This window comes from Scyliorhinus torazame, chromosome 12 (assembly GCF_047496885.1).
Source record: "Scyliorhinus torazame isolate Kashiwa2021f chromosome 12, sScyTor2.1, whole genome shotgun sequence".
Lineage (NCBI taxonomy): Eukaryota > Metazoa > Chordata > Chondrichthyes > Carcharhiniformes > Scyliorhinidae > Scyliorhinus > Scyliorhinus torazame.
Genome location: NC_092718.1, coordinates 150,124,584 through 150,147,133, shown reverse-complemented (window position 1 = coordinate 150,147,133; position 22,550 = coordinate 150,124,584). Strand labels below are relative to the sequence as shown.

General features: G+C 49.0%; 1 protein-coding gene across 2 annotated transcripts in view; it reads left to right on the top strand.

Annotated features, from left to right (window-relative positions):
• The window catches only part of mybbp1a (MYB binding protein (P160) 1a), a 134,607-nt gene that overhangs the window by 42,126 nt on the left and 69,931 nt on the right, over positions 1–22,550 (top strand). For both annotated transcript variants that reach the window (XM_072469172.1, XM_072469173.1), the window contains one exon: positions 2,793–2,910. In XM_072469172.1, the coding sequence (XP_072325273.1) occupies positions 2,793–2,910 (118 nt within the window). The remainder of the gene's footprint in view (positions 1–2,792; positions 2,911–22,550) is intronic.

The window sequence follows — 22,550 nt, the reverse complement described above, 5'->3', positions numbered from 1 at the left end:
TAAAATAGTTGACATTTGTGGACCTTTTAAGCAGTAAAATATATGTCACACGAAATATGACCGCCTACAGAACAGCACCTGAAGCAGGTGCTATTCGAGTATCAATTGTGTTCCAAAGGTAACTGGCAAAAAATTTCACTTACTGCAATGGGGTGAAAGTGAATGTGTCTTTTGTTTTTAACTATTTGTGTGGAAAATGTCAGCCACACAGCACAGGATCCTGAATTTCTCTCCCTATGACAAAAATGCTAGGGTGTTTTTTGACAGTGGTGCTGAGAGTTCTGGCCAACTAATAGGGAGATTTTAAGGACCTGATTTTGGTTCTCTCTTCAGATCACCGGATGATGATCTGTTGACCGGATGATGATCTGGTGGGACTGTTTAGCACAGGGCTAAATCGCTGGCTTTGAAAGCAGACCAAGGCAGGCCAGCAGCACGGTTCGATTCCCGTAACAGCCTCCCCGAACAGGCACCGGAATGTGGCAACTAGGGGCTTTTCACAGTAACTTCATTTGAAGCCTACTTGTGACAATAAGCGATTTTCATTTCATTTCATGATGGTAACCCTGAGGATCGAACATGACTGCCAATTTTATTTCTTAGTCCCTCTCTTCCAATATAACATTGACTTGGTTTTGTGTCTTAATTCTCTTTTTAAATAGAGAGGATATTCAGAACCTGAACTTTATAAACTGTTGAATTTATCCTTTATAAACAGCATTTAACAAGTGATTAGTTACTGTCTGACTGTGGCACTTTACTGACAGTTATGATGTCTCTGCAGAGCAGTAGGCATAAAGAGTTTGGCCGAGTGACGAACAAACAATTACACCCATGCTACAGATGTACCCTGAACGACATCGGAGGAAGGGCTAATCAAAAAGCAAAATACTGTCATTGCTGAAAATCTCTTCTTTTTTTAAAAAATGGACTGGATATGTTGGAAATACTCAGCGGACCCTGCAGCAGCTGTGGGCAGAGAAACAAAGACTTCAGGCTGTGACCTTCCATCAGGAGAAATAGTACATAACTATTTTTGGGCAGCACGGTAGCCTTGTGGATAGCACAATTGCTTCACAGCTCCAGGGTTCCAGGTTTAATTCCTGGCTTGGGTCACTGTCTGTGCGGAGCCTGCACATCCTCCCCGTGTGCGTGGGTTTCCTCCGGGTGCTCCGGTTTCCTCCCACAGTCCAAAGATGTGCAGGTTAGGTGGATTGGCCATGATAAACTGCCCTTAGTGTCCAAAATTGCCCTTAGTGTTGGGTGGGGTTACTGGGTTATGGGGATAGGGTGGCGGTGTTGACCTTGGGTAGGGTGCTCTTTCCAAGAGCCGGTGCAGACTCGATGGGCCGAATGGCCTCCTTCTGCACTGTAAACTCTATGAAATAACATGGAATCCCTTTACCCCCACAATAGCACTGAGAGCAGTTTTAGTCCCCTTATTTTATGAAAGATATTACCATGTAGGTGGTTCAGAGAAGGTTCACTGGGTATGGATGATCCCTGGTATGGAGGGATTGTCTTATGAGCAAAGCTTAAACAGGTTGGGACTCAAATTATTGAAATGTAGAAGAATGAGAGGTGATCTGATTGAAACATCTAGGATTTTTAAGGGGCTTGGCAGGGTAAATGCTGAGAGGAGGTTTTCCCTCATGGGAGAGTCTAGGACCAGAGGGCATGGTCTCAGAACAAAGGGGTGCCAATTTAAGACTGAGGAGGAATTTCTTCTCCTAGAGGGTTGTGATTCTTTGGAATTCCTTGCCACAGAGAGTTGTAGGGACAGAGTTCTTGAGTATATTTAAGGCTGAGATAGATAGATTCTTGATCGGTTATGGGGAAAGGGCAGAAAAGTGGATGTGAGGAATGTCGGATCAGCCATGATCTTATTGAATGGCAGAGCAAGCTCGAGGGGCCGAACAGCCTACTCCTGGGGCGAAATTCTCCGGAAACGGCGCAATGTCCGCTGACTGGCGCCCAAAACGGCGCCAATCAGACGGGCATCGCGCTGCCCCAAAGGTGCGGAATGCTCCGCATCTTTGGGGGCCGAGCCCCAACATTGAGGGGCTAGGCCGACGCCGGAGGAATTTCCGCCCCGCCAGCTGGCGGGAAAGGCCTTTGTTGCCCCGCCAGCTGGCGCGGAAATGACATCTCCGGGCGGCGCATGCGCGGGAGCGTCAGCGGCCGCTGACGGTTTCCCACGCATGCGCAGTGGAGGGAGTCTCTTCCACCTCCGCCATGAGTGCCCCCACAGCACAGGCCCGCCTGCGGATCGGTGGGCCCCGATCGCGGGCCAGGCCATCGTGGGGGCACCCCCCGGGGTCAGATCGCCCCGCGCCACCCCCCCCCCCCCCCCCCGGACCCCGGAGCCCGCCCGCGCTGCCTTGTCCCGCCGGTAAGGTAGGTGATTTAATTTACGCCGGCGGGACAGGCAATTTATCGGCGGGGCTTCGGCCCATCCGGGCCGGAGAATCGAGTGGGGGGGGCCGCCAACCGACGCGGCGCGATTCCCGCCCCCGTCGAATATCCGGTGCCGGAGACGTCGGCAACCGGCGGGGGCGGGATTCACGCCAGCCCCCGGCGATTCTCCGACCCGGTGGGGGGGTCGGAGAATGTCGCCCCTGTTCCTATTTCTTATGGTCTTAAACAGAACGTCATTGTTTCATGGAAAAAAACATTTCCTTTGTGTTTTGATCCCAGTTTGCTGCTGATGGATTGATTTGTTAGCCTTGACTATAACTAGGCCAAGTCCTCTTTTAATAACATGGCTGTTCTGTTCTTTTTCTCTTCTTTAGCTACCTGTGTTACCGGTTACTTGGTGCCACATTACCATTGCTCACGCTGCCCCAGCTTAACCTTGTTCTCACAGGAGAAGTGATGCGACATTTTGGGAACCATGTGCTTTCAGCCCAGGTATGACTCTTCCTTTCACTGAGTCGCGTCAGAATTGATTGCTTACAGAATGTCTTCTTTCTACTTTAAATGTGTTGAAGCATTGGCATCACTAAGAAGGAGCGTGTGAAAGAACTTACATTTATACAGCACCTTTCATTACCTCAGGATGATGCATGATGTGGACCGGGGGCTGGTTAAAAAGGGGGTATGGCTGATCGGCAGGGGAGTGGTACGGGAAGCCCCACCCCAACCAGGCTGGTCATGTGGAACGTGCAAGGGTTGACTGGGCCGGCTAAACGGTTGTGTGTGTTCACGCACTTGAGGTGCCTGAAGAAGGACATGGTAGTTTTGGAGGAGATGCCCCTGAAGTTGGGGGATCAGACAAGGCTGAGAACGGATGGGTGGGGTAGGTGTTCCATTCTGGGCTGGATATGAAGTTGAGGGGGTTAGTGATGTGGTCAATAAGAGACTGGTGTTTGAGGTGGAGGCATTGTGGCCAATCCAGGGATGTAGGTATGCGGTGGTTAGTGGGAAGCTGGAGGGGATGCCACTGGTCCTTGCTAATGATAATGCCCTAAATTGGGATGATGTGGAGTTTATGAGGCAGATGTTGGGAAGATTCCTGATTTAGATTCGCACCAGTTGATTATGGGCGGGGGGGGGGGGCGGATTTTAATACGGACCTGGACCCGAGACTGGATCGGTTGAGCCCAAAGTCGCTGAGGGGGTCGACAGTGGCTAGGGAGCTGAGGGGTTTCATGGAACACATGTTGGGTGGTTGATCCATGGAGGTTTGGGAGGGCGACGACAAAGAAGTTTTCATACTTCTCCGACCACACGCCCCAATGGGTGGTTCGGGGGGAGGCACAACGGCCGCAATGGAGGTTTGGGTGTGTGGTTGTTCGCGGATGAGGGTGTGTGTGAATGGGCGAGGGCTGCCAATCAGGGCTATGTGGAGGTGAACGACATGGGAGATCAGAGCCGCCAATTGAGGGAGGTGCAAAGGTGGTAGACAAAGGGGAGTTTATTTCGATCGGGCACCTAGTAGGAGAGAGGGAAGAGGGTCGATGAGATCTTTAGGGTGGATCGGAGGTAGTCGATGGCGCCAGAAGAGGGATTGTTGAAGGAGTGACAGAGTTTGGGTCAGATGGAGTTTGGGTTAGGGTCGACGGGGAAGGCGGTGGGGCAGTGACTTAGGGCCATGGAGGCAGTTTATGAGTTGCGGAGAGGGCAAGTAGGATGCTGGCTCAATTGAGGAAGCAGGCTGCGGCAAGGGAGATCGGTAGAGTCGGGGATAAAGGGGAAAGGTGGTGATGGATCTGGCGTGAGTGAATGGGGTATTTGAGGCCTTTAATAGGAGGCTCTATGAGTCGGAGCCCCCGGGGCGGTGGTGGGGAAAAGGGGACGAGATAGTTCCTGGATGGGTTGGAGTTTCTCACGGTGGCGGAGGGGCAGGATCAGGGCCTAGAGGCCCCGATTGGGCTGTTAGAGGTGATGGGTGGCATGGGGGCGATGCAGGCGGCGAAGGCCCTGAGTCTGGATGGGTTTCCAGTTCGTGGCAGAGCTGGGACCACTGCTGGTGAGGGTGTATAATAAGGCGAAGGAGAGGGGAGAATCCCCCCCACTATCTCCGGGGGTGGTGCAGGAGGTTGAGGTAGTGGTGCCAATGGACACGGAAAAGCTTTCGATCGGGTGGAATGGGCGTATTGGTTCGAGGTGCTGGGGAGGCTTGGGTTCAGGCAGGGGAGTGGGTCCGGTTGCTATTTAAGGCACCGGTGACGAGTGAATTCAGAGTACTTTGGGCTACACCATGTGACAAGACAGGGATGCCTGCTCTTGTTGCATTTTGCCTTGCAATAGAGCCATTTGCAACGGTGCTTAGGGAGTTAAGGGATTGAGCGGGGTTATGTTGAGCATAGGGTTTCGCAGTATGCAGATGATATATTATATATCTCGGATTCATTGGGCTGCATTGGGGGGAATTTGGCTGGTTTATGGTATAAATGTTTTTTTAAAATATTTTATTCGGACATTTTCATGAAAAAAAAACCCGAAGCAGAATTTTACAACATTATAAATAACCAACACCCCCTCACCCCCTTTTCCCATCCTGCCTTCTCTATTTTGAAACTCCACCTCCCCCCTTTTGCTGACCCCTCAATCCTCCTTAAAGAAGTCAAAGAAGGCTTCCACCTCCGAGCAAACCCATCAACTGACCCCCTCAGGACGAACTTGACCCCTTCCAGCCTCAGGAATTCTGCCAGATCACTCACCCAAATCCCGCTTTCGGCGGCTCCAAGTCCCTCCATCCAAGTAAGATCCATCTTCGGGCTGTCAGGGAGGCAAAGGCCAAGACATCAGCCTCTCTCGCCCCCTGCACTCCCGGATCTTCTGACACCCTGAATATTGCCAGCTCTGGGACTTGGGGCCACCTTCACCTCCTGGCAAGGAGTTGTTGACATTGCCAGAACCACTTTAGCTTCGGACATGCCCAGAACATGTGGATGTGATTCGCGGGCCTCCCCGCGCACCGCCCACACCTGTCCTCTATCCCCTCAAAAAACTTACTCATCCGTGTTACCGGCATATGTGCCCTATGAATTAGCTTAAACTGCATGAGGCTTCGCCTCGCACACAACGAGAACGCGTTCACCCTCCACAGGGCCTCAACCCACGTCCTGGCCTCCACCTCCCCTCCCAGCTCCTGCTTTATATCCCCCACCGGTGCCCCCTCCCAATCCATCAGCTCCTTATAAACTTTGGACACTTTGCCCTCCCCTACCTCCTCCTCTGACAGCACCTTATCCTGCAACCCCAAGGGCGGTAACCCAGGAAAAGACTGCACCTCTCTGTTCACAAAATCCCGAACCTGCAGGTACCTGAAACCATTCCCCCTGGGCACCTCATACTCTTCCTCAAGGTCCTCTAATTTTGCGAAACTGCCCCCTATAAACAGGTCTCCAAACTGCTCGAACCCTGCCGCCGCCACCCCCGAAACCTCTCATCCAGCCCCCCCCCCCCTTATCACAAGTCGGTGCCCACACCGAGGCAACCCCAGTCCCAAATTCTGCCCCCATACCCTCAAGGCCGACATCATCACTGGGTCATGGAATCTCTGGCCGGCGAGAACAGCAGAGGCACTGTTAACAATGGCCCCAAGCTCGTTCCCCTACTGGAAGCCACCTCCATCCGTCCCCAAGCAGACCCCTTCCCGACTACCCATTTTCTTTCTTTTTTTTAAATAATATTTTATTAAGGTATTTGAAAATTTTTATAACAGTAACAAAAACAATGACATCAACATGGTAAAATAAACATTTCCCCCCCCAGCCCAATCTTTACACACCTCAACCATACAACAACAATCTCCCCCCGCCCTTGGAATACTGCATCTGCTGACATTTTTAATTTTCCCTGAGAAAGTCGACGAATGGCTGCCACCTCCGGGAGAAGCCTAACATTGACCCTTTTAAGGCAAACTTTATTTTCGCAAGACTGAGAAACTCATGTCACTAACCCAGGTCTCTACACTCGGGGGCTTTGAGTCCCTCCACATTAATAAGATCCGCCTCTGAGCTACCAGGGAGGCAAAGGCCAGGATGTCGGCCTCTTTCACCCCCTGAAATCCCGGATCTTCCAACACTCCAAAGATCGCTACCTCTGGACTCGCACCACCCCCGTTTTTAGCACCGTGGACATTGCCTTAGCAAAACCCTGCCAAAACCCTCTCTGCTTCGGGCATGCCCAAAACATGTGGACATGATTTGCTGGGCTTCTTGCGCACATCGCACGCCTATCCTCTACCCCAAAAAACCTGCTCATCCTAGCCGCTGTCATGTGTGCCCGGTGGACTACCTTGAATTGTATCAGGCTAAGCCTGGCGCACGATGAGGCGGTTTTAACCCCGCTTAGGGCATCTGCTCATAGACCCACCTCTATCTCTCCTCCTAGCTCATCCTCCCACTTGCCCTTAAGCTCCTCCACCGGAGTTTCCTCTGCCTCCGAAAGCTCCTGGTGAATATCCGATACCTTCCCCTCTCCCACCCAGGTACTGGAAACTACTCTATCCCCCGTGGCGGCAGCAACGGAAAGGCCGGCACCTGTTTTCTCAGGAAGTCGCGCACCTGCAAATACCTAAAATCATTCCCTGCTGGCAATCTAAATTTATCCTCCAAAGCTTTCAAGCTGGGAAAGCTCCCGTCTATAAATAGATCCCCCATTCCTCTAATTCCTGCCCTCTGCCAACTCCGGAACCCGCCATCTAGCCTACCCGGTACAAACCTGTGGTTGTTATAAATCGGGGTCCAAATAGGTGCTCCCTCCACTCTCTTATATCTCCTCCACTGCCCCCAGATCCTCAGAGCCGCCACTACCACCGGACTTTATGGAGTATCGGGCCAGCGAGAACGGCAGAGGTGCCGTTACCAATGCTCCCAGACTGGTGTCTTTACATGACGTCGCCTCCATCCGCTCCCATGCCGACCCCTCCCCCACTTCCTGATCCTCCCCCACTTCCTGATCATGGCTATATTAGCCACCCAGTAGTAATTGCAGAAGTTCGGCAGTGCCAACCCCCCCCCCCAAAACTGTGCTCTAGCAACACTTTCTTCACTCGCAGGGTTTTACTCGCCCACACAAAGCCCAAAATAATCTTATTCACCCGCTTGAAAAAGGCCTTCGGGGTGAAGATGGGGAGACACTGAAAGACGAACAGAAATCTGGGGAGGACCGTAATTTTCACGGTCTGTACCCTCCCCGCCAGTGATAGCGAGAGCATGTCCCATCTCTTAAAGTCTCCTTCCATTTTACCAACCGGGATAGGTTTAACTTGTGTAGTACCTCCCATTTCCGGGCCACCTGGATTCCCAGATATCGAAAGCTCTTCCCAACCATTCTAAGCGGCAGCTCTCCCAGTCTCTTCACCTGCCCTCTTGCCTGGATTGCAAACATCTTGCTTTTCCCCATGTTCAATTTATACCCCGAAAAATTGCCAAATTCCCCCAAGATTCGCATTACTTCCCCCCCTCCCCTCCAACGGATCCGAAATGTACAAGAGCAGGTCATCTATGGCCAGAGCAAACAGTAACTGGGAGAGGGGGCACCCTTGCCTCGTCCCTCTGTGTAGTTCAAAATACCCCGACATCATCCGGTTCGTATGCACACTTGCTACTGGTGCCTGATGGAGCAACCGCACCCAGCACCAAACCCAAACCTTCCCAGCGCCTCCCACGGGTAATTCCACTCCACCCGATCAAAAGCCTTCTACCCATCCATCGCTACCACTACCTCCGCCTCCTCTCCTTTTGGGAACATCATAACATTTAGAAGTCTTCAAACATTGGCCTTGAGTTGCCTGCCCTGAACAAATCCCGTCTGGTCTTCCCCTATCACCCCCGGGACACAGTCCTCTATCCTTGTGGCCAGTATCTTAGCCAGCAGTTTGGCATCCTCATTTAGTAGAGAAATCGGCCTGTATGACCCGCATTGTTCCGGATCCTTCTCCCCTTTCAAGATCAATGAAATCGAGGCCTGCGGCATTGTTGGGGGAAGGACTCCCTTCTCTCTTGCTTCATTAAATGTCCTCACCAGCAGTGGGCTCAATATCTCTGAAAACCTCTTATAGAATTCCACCGGGTAGCTGTCAGGCCCCGGGGCCTTGCCCGACTGCATGCCCTCCAGCCCCTTGATTATTTCCTCAATCTCAATTGGGGCTCCCAGCCCCTCCACCAGGTCCTCCTCCACCATCGGGAACCTCAACTGATCCAGAAATTGCCTCATCCCCTCCACCCCAGCCGTGGTTCTGACTCATATAATTTACTATAAAAGTCCTTAAACACCTCATTCACCCCCGCTGGGTCCAGGACAGTATTACCGTCTCTACTCTACTTTATCTATCTCCCTGGCTGCCTCTCTTTTCCTGAACTGGTGTGCCAACATTCTGCTTGCCTTTTCCCCGTACTCCTAGATCCCCCCCCCCCCCCCCCCCCTTGCCTTCCTCAACTAATACTACCCATTTTCTGATCATGGTGATATTCGCCACCCAGTAGTAGTTCATTATATTTGACAATGACAGACCCCTCCCCCACCCCTCCTTGCCCCCCCACACCAAAAAAGCCCTCTGGACCCGCAGGGTCTTCCCCGCCCAAACAAGCCCAGAGATAGCTCGTTGATTCATATCATATAATTTACAGTGCAGAAGGAGGCCATTCGGCCCATCGAGTCTGCACCGGCTCTTGGAAAGAGCACCCGACCCAAGGTCAACACCTCCACCCTATCCCCATAACCCAGTAACCCCACCCAAAACTAAGGGCAATTTATCATGGCCAATCCACCTAACCTGCACATCTTTGGACTGTGGGAGGAAACCGGTGCACCCGGAGGAAACCCACGCACACACGGGGAGGATGTGCAGACTCCGCACAGACAGTGACCCAAGCCGGAATCGAACCTGGGACCCTGGAGCTATGAAGCAATTGTTCTATCCACAATGCTACCGTGCTGCCCCAAAGTGTGGGTGATCTTTATAAAGAATGACTTCGGGACAAAGATCAGGAGGTTCTGAAATACAAACCTTGGCAGCAACGTCACCTTTACTGTCTGCACCGTCTCGTCAGCTACAATGGCAGCATATTCCACGTTTGGAGGTCCCCTGTCATCTACTCCACCAGCTGAATCAAATTCAACTTGTGCAACTGCGCCCAACCCCACGTCACCTGAATACCCAGGTATCCAGCGCTCATCCCCACTACCTTAAATGGCAACCCTCCTGTCCTGCCCTCTGGTCTCAATCGGGAACACCTCGCTCTTGTCCCCAGAGAACCAACCAAAACCCCCATAATGCTCCCAATGCCACCCAATGGGTTTGAAATGTGTTACAGCAGGTCGTTCGCGTACAGCAAAACCCATTGCCAATGGCACTAATGCCAAGGTAAACAGCAAGGGAGAGAGCGGGCACTCTTGCCTCGTCCCCCGATGCAGCCCAAAATATCCCAAGCTCACCCGGTTCTTCCTCACACTTGCGACCGGTGCCTTTAACATCAACTGGCCCCAGTCCGCAACCCCCTGCCCGAACCGCCCCAGCACCTCCCACAGATATTCCCACTCCATGCGGGTGAATGCCTTCTCCCTGTCCATAGCCACTACCTTCCTGCCCCTCCAAGTGCATCATAATTATATTGAGCGTTTGATTCAATAGTGATATCGGGCAGCCCAATCCACACTGCTCCGGATCCTTGTCCTTTTTCAATATGGATGTCTGCGATAGTGTAGGGGGAGGTGTCGTCCCCCATCGAACACCACCTAGGCTCCGACACATAATCTCTGATAACTGGCCTCAAACACACCATTCACCCTCTCCAGATCTGACATTACCCTTTCCTTCTCGTCTATTACTCTGCCAATCATCGCCCTCGCCACCTCTTGCTTCCTCAACTAGTGGCCCAGCATCCTGCTCACCTTCCCACCGTATTCGTACACTGCCCCTCTGGCCATCTGTTGGTGCCCTACTGCTTTCCCCGTGGACATTAATCTGAACCCCATCTGGAGCCTCTGCCTCTCCTTCAACAGCCCTGCCCCTGGGGTCTCTGAGTACCTTCTGTCCATCCTTGGATTTCATCAACCAGCCTTGCCCCCTCTGCCCATTCCACCTTCTCCCTATGCCCCCGAATTGAGTTTAACTCCCCCCAACCACCGCCTTGAGTGCCTCCCACAGCGGGGGGACCTTGACCTCCCCACATACCCACGAATGTCAGCCCTCACCCGCTCGCATACCTCCTGACCACCCCACATCCAGCCTCCACTGTGGCCGCTGGGCTCCCTTCCGGTCCATTCGCAAATCCGCCCAGTGCAACGCGTGGTCTGAGATCACGATTGCCGAATACTCCAGCGCTCCATGAACTGTTTAGGCTCCTTTGCCACCTTCCCGATCTCTGGTTCGACAGGTCCTAGCTCAATTCTATGACTGTATTAAAATCCCCCCACATCCCATGATCAACCGTTGCGAGTTCAGGTCAGGAATCTTCCCGAGCACCCGCCTCATGAGGTCCACCTCAACCCAGTTTGGGCATAAACATTTAACAGGACCACCGACATCCCTCCAGCTTCCCATTCCCCATCACGGACCCCCCCCCCCCCCCCAAGCACATTCTCCCCGTATCTGCGTGGGTTTTGCCCCCACAACCCAAAGATGTGCAGGGTAGGTGGTTTGGCCACTCTAAATTGCCCCTTAATTGGGAAAAAAAGAATTGGGCACTTTAAATTTATTTTAAAAAAAGGAGAATAGGGGAGTTGTTGTTCAGGGTGCTGGGGACGAGCTTTAGATACCTTGGTATCCAGATGGTGCAGAGCTCGGCCCAGCTGCATAGGTTGAATTTGGCCAGATTGGTAGCAGAGATGAAGGTGGGTTTTAAGAGGTGGGATGTTTTGCCGTTGTCGCTGGCGGGGCAGATGCAGATGGTAAAAATGACAGTGCTGGTGCCGTATATGTTTCTGTTCGTTTTTCAGACCCTTCCTATCTTTGTCCCCAAGTCGGTTTTCAGGAAAGTCAATGGTGATCTCTGTGTTTGTGTGGGTGAGGAAGGCCCCGCGGGTGCGGCGGGCTTGTTTGGAGCAGCGGGGGGGGGGGGGGGGGGGGGGGGGGGGGTGCTGACATTGCCGAATTTGATAAATTATTATTGGGCAGCAAACATTGCGATGGTTAGGAAATGAGCCTTGGTGGAGAGGTCGGCTTGGGAACCGGTGAGGGTGGTATTATGTAGTAGACCGAGCTTGAGGGCTTTGTTATTGGCGCCTTTACCGTTCTCACCCGCCAGGTACTCTATTTGCCTTTTCCTACCTGATTGCCCAGAGAAGGGTGGGACTCCGAGCCACCAAAGGCAGGGGTGTGGGTGAATGACCTGGCAGGATTCCTGCGGTTGGAAAAGATCAAGTTCGCTCTGCGGGGGTCGGTGGAAGGGTTCACCCAGAGGTGGAAATTGTTCATTGACTATCTTCAAGGAGAGCTGAAGGGTCAGCAAAGTGTGGGGGGCGATATAAGGTTGTTAAAACGGGGAAGGCAGGACGTGGATGGAGTCAGCCTCGGAGGGGGGGGTGGTGGGGGGACTGTACGGTTTGTAGGGTTGATGTGATGTTCTGATATTTTTGGGTTCTTTAATATTTCATATATTTATATTTATGTTGCAAAGCCTTGAATAAAAACATTTTTTTAAAAAGAGGGTAGGGGTAGAGAGCATGTGAGCTGGAAATGATGAGAATTTCATTGTGCAGTGAATTATGATCTGGAATGCACTGCCCAAAAGGGTGATGGAAACAAATTCCGAGAGAAATAGGATAAATACTTGAAGCAGGCAACTTTGCAGGGTGCACAGAAAAAGCAGGGAAGTGGGAGTAATGGGACAGTTCTTTCAAAGAATCAGCACAGACAAGATGGGCCGAATGGCTGTACGATTCTCTGCTGCCCTCGGGCACAACTCAAATCTGGAAGGACAAAAACTATTGATTGTGCTGCTGAGTGCTCCTTATAGTTTACTGTGATGTAAAATTCCACTCCCCTCCCTAACCAATTATGATTTACTCAAATCGGGGTGACAGCCCTGGAGTAGGTTGTTTGGTGCTTACAAAATACAAATCAACTTGGGACTGATGGAAAAGCAACTTTGACTGAAGACCACAATAGTTGGGATTCCAGTTCTTAAGAAGAACCACAGCTGTTGCATGTCAGTGTGCACACCAGCGGTTTGTGCCATCTAGTGTGTGTTAATGAAAATTGCAGTTCATGGCCAAAGCTAGTGCTTCTGCGGGACCTTCAGTGGTTCTAGGGTTTTCGTTCAATAGTTGCAATGCATGAAATAGGCCTGGGCCACACTATCCCCGCACCAAAATCCTGGAACTTCCCACCTTAACAGCACTGGCTCCAGGCTCACCACTGCCTTTCCAGGGCAGCTTGAGATGGGCAATAGATGCCATCCTTGCCGGCAATGCCCAAATCCACAGAAGAACTGAAGAGAATCAGCTTAGGCTAACAAAGATTGGGAAATGTAGGGAAGACTAGATAAAAGCAAAAATAGTAATTAGCTGATGCTCTTATTTTTCTAAAGATCTGTGGAAGGATAGCTGAAATTAAATCTGAGGTAATGTGGGGAGTTGTGTTGTTTTGGACCTCTGAGAAAGGAAATACCGCTAGTCCCTACATTAATGAGGTTTCCAGGAATGGTTTATTTGGAGATTGAGAAACACTCAGAAAGTTCAGAGGGGAACTGACTTATAATTCAGAAAAATAGTTAAGAAAACGTGAAAAGAAGGGGTTGATGGAGGAGATGTGGGGTGTGGAGGATGATCCACCTGCTAGCACGTGTATTGTGGCATTACTGTTTTGATGCCGTGACTTTGTGAAGCTTTCCAATGACCTTTATGGAAATTAGCAGAGGCCAGTTGTCTTCTAATTTCCTTTTTGACCCTCTTGCTGAAATGTGGGTTTTTGCAATGTCTGCAAACTCTTGACTGCCTGCGATCTGCATTAACTGTTCATCCGCTGACCGCCTGTGGCCTGAGACCGAGTTATCAAGCCATCCGCAGATGGTAATCCAGTTGCTGTAATAGCAACCGTCTAACCAATGAGACCCCCTTGCTGAAGCTGCTGCTCAAGTGTGGTCAGAGACAGTGGTTTGAGGTGTAAAAATGTGAAGAGACAGTTGCCTCGACTGACGCACAGCAGAACTGTCGGAGGGCTTTGCTACTACCTTGTCTGAAAGGAAATGGCCTCCCCTTTCCTGATGGCCTGTAGTTTGACATGGCTTCCCCTTGCAGTAGGTAGCTGGCAAGAATTGGAGAGGACACAGAGGGGCTGTAAAACTGGTTTCCCTTTCTTAAAACACAATAAAGAAGTCCCAGGGGAGTGCCTTTTGTTCAGATTAGAATTTCTCTTCCTAACCCGTTGGCCCTCAGAAAAAATACATTAAAACTTCATGCAATCTTTCTCCTCTCGGAACCCAGATTAACTGCACTAATTTGTCTGTCAGCTCAAAATCCTTTACTGTCCTTTAATTGTCACTGCTTGTGCAACATCTGGTAGTAGGCGAGCAGAAATTAAATACTGGGGAGACCAACGCCCTTGTCTTCAGCCCCCATTACCGTTTCCAAGCCATTGTCTCCATCGCTCTCCCTGGCAGCTGTGTAAGGCTGAACCAGGCAACCTTGGGAGTCATATTTGAGCCTGAGGCAAGATTCTGACTACATATATGATCTTAGATTAGGAAAATGGTCGGCACAACATCGTGGGCCGAAGGGCCTGTACTGTGCTGTATTGTTCTATGTTCTCTATCCGCGCCATCGCTGAGACCATCCATTTCCACCTCGGTAACATAGCCTGACTCAGCTCCTGCCTTGGCTGCTCTGCTACTGAAGCTGTGCCTGTTGTAATCTGGATTTGATTATTCCAACACACTGCTGGCTAGCTTCCCACATTCCTCCTTCTCATAAACCTGAGATCACACAAAACTCTGCCTGTGTCCTTGAATCGCACCAAGTCTCAATCACCCATCAATCATCCTTGTGCTCATTTATTTGTTTGCTCCAGGTAACTAACTCCTCGATTTAAAAGCGACCTCTTTGACCAAGCTTTTGGTCACCTGTCCTAATATCTCATCATGTGGCTCAGTGTCATTTTTGTTTTATAATCACCCCTATGAAGTGGCCTGAGATGCTTTATTACAGTAAAGGCGCTGTAAAAATATATGTTGTTGTGTCGCAATTCTGTGCCTCCATTTCACATCCCATGAAACTGAAGTGGATTACAACTGAGCTGATAAGAAAGGAGCCAGTCAAAAAAAAGGCCTAAAAACAACAAATTAATGTTATCTTCTCATTCATTCATGGGATGTAGGCGTCGTCGGCAGGACATGTATCGCTAATCGCTACCTGACCTTGAACTGAGTGACTTGCTAGGCCATTTTATGGGGCGTTTAAGAGTCAACAACTGTGGAGTCAAATGTAGGCCAGACCAGGCGAGGACAGCAGATTTCTTTCCTTGAAAGACATTCGTGAATCTGATGGGTTTTTACGACAATCGACAGTGGTTTCATGGTCATCATTAGACTTTTAATTCTGGATTGCCACTGAATTCAAATTTCACCATCTGTCGTGGTGGGTTTGAACCCAGGTCACCAGAGAATGACCCTTGTTGTCTAGATTACTAGTCCAGTGACAATATCACACAGCCACCGCCTCCCCAGAAAACCACCTATAACAATTAATGGTATACAACTTTCTACCAATGAAACTATAGCAGTGTGAAGAATTAATCAGACAACATAGTTCATTTTCAGGCTTTGGTGACTCCCTTGTTTGGAATTTATATGTTGTCCCCATGTCTGCATGGATTTTCTCAGGGTGCGTCGGTTTCCTCCCACATGTCCAAAGATGTGCAAGTTAGGTGGATTGGTCATGATAAAATTGCCCTTTAGTGTCCAAAAGGTTAAGTGGGGTTCCTGGGTTATGGGGATAGGGTGGGGCTATGGGCCTGAGTGAGGTGGTCTTTTGGAGGGTCGGTGCAGACTCAATTGGCCGAATGGCCTCCTCTTGCACTGGAGGGATTCTATGATTCTGAAAATCCCTTGTCCACCATCTTGTTTGTTCGGTTACATCATAAGATGGCAATAAAAATAAGATTTATGATGAACACAAAATCAATCTATCTATCTATTTATACTCTGTACATTTGAACAGCATGGTGTCACAGTGGTTAGAAATGCTGCCTCACAGCACCAGGGACCCGGATTCAATTGAGGCCTCAGGTGACTGTGTGGAGTTTTCACGTTCTTCCTTTGTCTGCGTGGGTTTCCTCTGGAGGTTCTGGTTTCCTCCTACAGTCCAGAGGTGTGCAGGTTGGGTAAATTAGCCATGCTAAATTGCCCCTTAGTGTCCAAAGTTGTGAAGGTTATGTGGATTGGCCATGCTACAATTTTCCCATTAGTGTCCAAATATGTGCAGGTTATGTTACGGGGCAAGGGTGGGATGTGTGGGCCTGGGTAGAGTGTTCTTTCGGAGGGTCAGTGCTGACTCGATGAGCTGAATGGCCTCCTTCTGCACTGTAGGGATTCTATTATTCTAACTTGTTGTGAACATTTGACACTGAACCACACAAGCTATTGGGCCAAGTGTCCCAGAAACCTGGCCAAAGAAGAACATTTAACATAGGAGACTGCGGGGAGGGGGAATAATCCCAGAGCTTGGGCACTAACCAGTTGAAGGCACAGTCAGCCACCAAGGTACTGGTGAAGAACATTAGCGGATGCACAAATGACCAGAATTTGAGGAACAGAGGTTTCTCAGGGGGCTGTAGGACTAGAGGAAGTTACAGAGATAGAAATCGGCGTGGTCATGGAGTGATTTGAACTTGAGGAGCAGGAATTTTAAGTTTAAGGAATGGCTGGACTGGGAGCCAGTGTACGTCAGTGAACATAGTGTGATGGATGATTGACACTCGGTGTGAGTCATGAAGGAGGCGTGTGCGCATTAGAATAATTGGATGGAAAGGTAATGAAGGCATGGCTTTCAGTGCAACACAGCACTGGATAGGCACAATGAGGTTTACAAAGATTGAATGTCCAGCCAACCATTCAAAAAGCCGTTACTTTAAAGACTTGAATTTTCTGATTGGGGAAATGATAACGTTTGCCCAAATTCAGCTTTCTAATGGGAAGTTTCCACCTAGCTTGCCACAGTTGCAGCATTTTCAAACTTGTAAGCCTGACCTTCCCATGGTGCGGGCACTTACATTTCCACTGTAATGCCTACCAATGCAGGGTGGCCACTTTGTGCACGCGCACTGTGCCATGTATGGGCAGAAAGGCAATGACCATCATCCCTCTGAGCAGCGTGCCAGCACATGTATGTATAGTTTCTCCCTATCCCTTTAGCGCTGTTTTTTTTCAGGCTTTGTGACTGGGTGGTGAGGTAATTAAGGCATGGTTTTCAGTGCAGTTTATAGCTGTCAGGCAATGGCTTAGTGGGTTGAAGAGCTTATTTAGTAAATAGAAGTTGTGCTTGAATCCCAATGGCCCCTCCGCTTACATTGCAAACCTCAAAATTAATTTGTATTACATTTAATAACAGTTGTGAAACTTCCAATTTCTGCAATGATTTAATTCCCAGAATTTTATTTCAGCACATTAGTATCTATTCATCGGTGCCTTAATCTCTCAACATTGGAAAGAGTACATGCTGTAAGATAGCTGCTGGCTTTAACAAAGCTTATTTAATAACGCGATCAGATAGCCAGGCGATTCAGCCGAGGCTATTAGCTTGCTTTGTGTACGAGAGCCTTTAGCTATAGCTCCTGGAATTTCAGTTCCCAATTGGATTCCTCTACAAAATCTGGATTGTGTGAAATGAGAGCTAACACTGCTGTGATTATTTGAGCGATGCCATTTTTAGTCCTGGCCTTGCGGGCTGGCTCTGTCGCTCACTATAATGTAAGGTAGTGCCACAGTTGACTTTAATTTTCAAATTCTGTGCTTGCCTTCTGTGTACTGGTGGTGTATGTTTACCCAAAGCGTCTCAGCACCCTTATTCCTGCTGCCTGCATCACCTGCTCTCTGTATTGTTCCTCTCCTTCTCAAAGTGCCTCGCACTGTATTCTGTTTACTGTTCCTCTCAACAACTCCGCAAGTCCCACTGTACTCCCCCTCTGCACACTTTACCCTGATTCGATTGCCACATTTACAATTAACATGAGATGCGCCTTTCTTGCAAGGTTATACCTCTTGCATTTCTCTCGCTGTTCAGCATTCGAGTTGCTCCTTTGCTTGTTAGTGAGACTTGTGGGTACAGAGAGAAATTTGAGGGGAAAAAACTTGTTTAAAATGCCTTTCATGACCTCAGGATGTCCAAAAGCACACTGCAGTATTTTTGAAATATAGCCGCTGTTGTAATGTGGGAAACAGAGCAGCCACATTGTGCACAGTAAGCTCCCACAAACAGCAGTTTGATAATGTCCAGATCATCTTTTGTGATGTTGGTTGGGAGATCACGATTGGCCAGGGCACCCAGGAGAACTCTTTCAATAGCGATGTGGGATCATGAAAGCAGACAAGGCCTCAGTTTGACTTCCTGTCCAAAATACGGCTCCTTAGGCAGTGCAGTAGTCCCTCAGTGCTGTTCTGAAGTGTCAGTTTAGATAGATGTGTTTATGTTTCCAGATTGGGGTTACTGCTGAGCCAAGACTAAAATATCACCTAATGCATCAAGACAAACATAAATTTGTGGAGTAGTGATTAGAGCATAAAGGCAATGATTTAGTTTTCAATCAGGCCCCATTTAGCACTGGTGACTGAATGGACAATTCAGTAGGCTTTAAAATGTGTTTTGTTCTGGGCGGCACGTTGGCGCAGTGGTTAGCACTGTTGCCTACGGCACTGAGTACCCGGGTTTGATTCCGGCCCCGGGTCACTTGTCTGTGGAGTTTGCACACTCGCCCCGTGTCTGCGTGGGTTTCGCCCCCACAACCCAAAGATGTGCGGGTTAGTTGGATTGGCCATGCTATATTGCTCCTTAATTGGAAAAAATAATTGGATATTTATTTTTAAAGAATTTTGTTCTGAGAAGAATATGGATTCTTTGATCACTTATTGTTAATCCACCAATAACTGTTGCTTGCTGGATATTCATGAGAGAAACGTTAATCCTGGGGAGTTACTGTTGACCAGAAAGGCATATAAATACTGTGGCTACAAGAGCAGGCCAGAGGCTGGGAATTCTGCGACGAGTAACTCACCTCCTGACTCTCCAAAGCCTGTCCACCATCTACAAGGCACAAGTCAAGAGTGTGATGCAATACTCTCCACTTGCTTGGAGGAATGCAGCTCCAGCAACACTCAAGAAGCTCGAAGCCATCCAAGACACAAGCCTGCTTGATTGGCACCCCATCCACCAACTTAAACATTCACTGCCTCCACCACCGACACACACTGGCAACCGTGTGTACCATTTACAAGATGCATTGCAGCAACTCACCAAAGTTCCTTGGGCAGTACTTTCCAAACCTGCAATCACAACCATCTGGACAAACAAGGGCAGCTGATACATTGGAACGCCGCTCATTCCTGGCTTGGAAATATATCGCTGTACCTTCACTGTCCCTGGGTCAAAACCCAGGAACTTCCTCCCTAACAACACTTGTGAGTGTACCTGCACCCCAGGGACGACAGCAGTTTAAGATGGCAGCTCACCACCACCTCTCAAGGGCAATTAGGGATGGGCAAGAAGTGCTGGCCTAGCCAGCGACACCCACATCCTGTGAAAGAAAAGAAAACCTACCGAGGGAGGCTTCTACTGGTGTAGCAGTCGAAGCACCTTGGGCTAAACTGGCTGACCTTTTAATTAGATGAAAGCCAGGAAGCCATCTTCATTTTGTGGCTGTGTGTAGGCTTGTATTAACTGAACTTGTGGTTACTATTAACTGCTGTCTGTCTTGTCAGCTGCATTAACCTTTTCACTGCTGCTTTCTTTTTACTGCACTGAGGACTTTGAATATTTGTGCAAAAGTGTAAATGCAAAGTGAGGCCAGAATTCTGCTACTCCCTTGGGTTGAAGAGGTAAAAGTGCAGGACTCCAGAGTTGGAAAAGCTCCCTAGGTTGACGGTCTAAAGGCCTTTTAGATTTCTTCTGTAATCACCCAAACATTTAGCTTTGCAGCCTGGCGGAAAGCAAGGGTTTCAATGACTACTGTTGTCTGTAGATTGAACTGGATGACCAATTGCAGCTCTGCAGTAACACATCCCTTTCACCTTTTTCTCCCCCTCCCGGTTCTTTTAAAAACAATTCTTGAAGTAAGGTCGAACAATTGAAATGCAGGTTGGAGAGAAGGAAAGATAGGGAACATAGGAATGTGAGGAAATGAGGGCTGCACGTGGCGCAGTGGTTAGCACTGGGACTACGGCGCTGAGGACCCGGGTTCGAATCCCGGCCCTGGGTCACTGTCCGTGGAGTTTGCACATTCTCCCCGTGTCTGCGTGGGTTTCACCCCCACAACCCCAGAGGACTGGAGGATAGCAAATGCGGTCCCTTTGTTCAAGAAGGGGAGTAGAGACAACCCCGGCAACTATAGACCGGTGAGCCTCACGTCTGTAGTGGGTAAAGTCTTGGAGGGGATTATAAGAGACAAGATTTATAAATCATCTAGATAGGAATAATATGATTAGGGATAGTCAGCATGGCTTTGTGAAGGTTAGGTCATGCCTCACAAACCTTATCGAGTTCTTTGAGAAGGTGACTGAACAGGTAGACGAGGGTAGAGCAGTTGATGTGGTGTATATGGATTTCAGTAAAGCGTTTGATAAGGTCTCCCACGGTAGGCTATTGCAGAAAATACAGAGGCTGGGGATTGAGGGTGATTTAGAGATGTGGATCAGAAATTGGCTAGCTGAAAGAAGACAGAGGGTGGTGGTTGATGGGAAATGTTCAGAATGGAGTTCAGTTACAAGTGGCGTACCACAAGGATCTGTTCTTGGGCCGTTGCTGTTTGCCATTTTTATAAATGACCTAGAGGAGGGTGCAGAAGGGTGGGTGAGTAAATTTGCAGACGACACTAAAGTCGGTGGTGTTGTCGACAGTGCGGAAGGATGTAGCAGGTTACAGAGGGATATAGATAAGCTGCAGAGCTGGGCTGAGAGGTGGCAAATGGAGTTTAATGTAGAGAAGTGTGAGGTGATTCACTTTGGAAGGAATAACAGGAATGTGGAATATTTGGCTAATGGTAAAATTCTTGGAAGTGTGGATGAGCAGAGGGATCTCGGTGTCCATGTACATAGATCCCTGAAAGTTGCCACCCAGGTTGATAGGGTTGTGAAGAAGGCCTATGGTGTGTTGGCCTTTATTGGGAGAGGGATTGAGTTCCGGAGTCATGAGGTCATGTTGCAGCTGTACAAAATTCTGGTACGGCCACATTTGGAGTATTGCGTACAGTTCTGGTCACCTCATTATAGGAAGGACGTGGAAGCTTTGGAACGGGTGCAGAGGAGATTTACCAGGATGTTGCCTGGTATGGAGGGAAAATCTTAGAGGAAAGGCTGATGGACTTGAGGTTGTTTTCGCTAGAGAGAAGAAGGTTAAGAGGAGACTTAATAGAGGCATACAAAATGATCAGAGGGTTAGATAGGGTGGACAGTGAGAGCCTTCTCCTGCGGATGGAAATGGCTAGCACGAGGGGACATAGCCTTAAACTGAGGGGTAATAGATATAGGACAGAGGTCAGAGGTAGGTTCTTTACGCAAAGAGTGGTGAGGCCGTGGAATGCCCTACCTGCAATAGTAGTGAACTCGCCAACATTGAGGGTATTTAAAAGTTTATTGGATAAGCATATGGATGATAATGGCATAATGTAGGTTAGATGGCTTTTGTTTTTTGTCTTCCCATGTCGGTGCAACATCGTGGGCCGAAGGGCCTGTACTGCGCTGTATCGTTCTATGTTCTATAACCCAAAGATGTGCAGGTTAGGTGGATTGGCCACACTAAATTGCCCCTTAATTAGAAAAAAAATAATTGGGTACTCAAAATTTATTTTTAGAACAATTTAAAAAAAAAAAAAAGGAATGTGAGGAAATGGGTGAACATTTCAAGTGAGATTCTCCATCAGTTCAGGTGAAAGCAGATACTAAAATGTTGATGGTTCCTACTTCGAAACAGACGGTGAAAATGTGTGCACTCTTATTTTTGTTGCATACGTATCTTTCAAGATACTTCAAGATACATCCTTCAAGACCATTTTGTAGCTTTGACACCCTCTTCCGCCAGTTTCTCTCTTCCATTGTCCATTTGAATAAAATTTCCATGCCTGTTTCCACTATGCCCATCCAGTCAGAGCCACACGATTTCCTACAATAATATCTCTTCCCTCTCCTGCGCATTTAACTCTGGGTCTGTCTTCAGTCCCCTTCTTATTCTGATGTGCATGCTATCCATCAGCAACGATTTCAAAGCCATGACCTGTACGGCGATGGCACCTATTTCTACATCTCCACAACCTCTATTGACTTGACCACTGCTGTGGTGTTGTCAGATTGCATGTCTGACATTCGTCGTGGATAAGCTGAAATTTTCTCCAATTCAATGTTGGGAAACCTGAAGCCATTGTCTTCAACCCTCACCACCAACTCTCTTCCCTCACCACAGATTCCCTCTCTCCTCCTGGCCACTGTCTGAGGTTAACCCAGCCTGTTCCCAATCTCTTTGTTCGATTTGACCCTGAGCTGAGCTTTTTTTTTTAGAAAATATTTTATTGAGGCATTTATAATTTTAACATTTTTCAACAACAACATCCAACAGAGACAGAACCCACAACAAAATAACCATCATCCCCTTGGTTTTCCTTCCCTTATTCGTCAATTCTATGCGCCCCCCCCCCCCCAACAGTCTAATTTTTCTCAAAGAAGTCGATGAACGCCTGCCACCGACGAGAAAACCCCTGTAATGAACCCCTCAAGGCAAATGTAATTTTCTCAAGCCTGAGAAACCCCGCCATGTCGCTTACCCAAACCCCCGACTTTGGGCGCTCCGAGTCCCTCCATCCCAATAAAATCCGTCTCCGGACCACCAGGGAAGCAAAGGCCAAAACGTTGGCCTCTCTCCTCCCCCTAGGCTCCCGATTCTTCTGACACTCCAAAGAT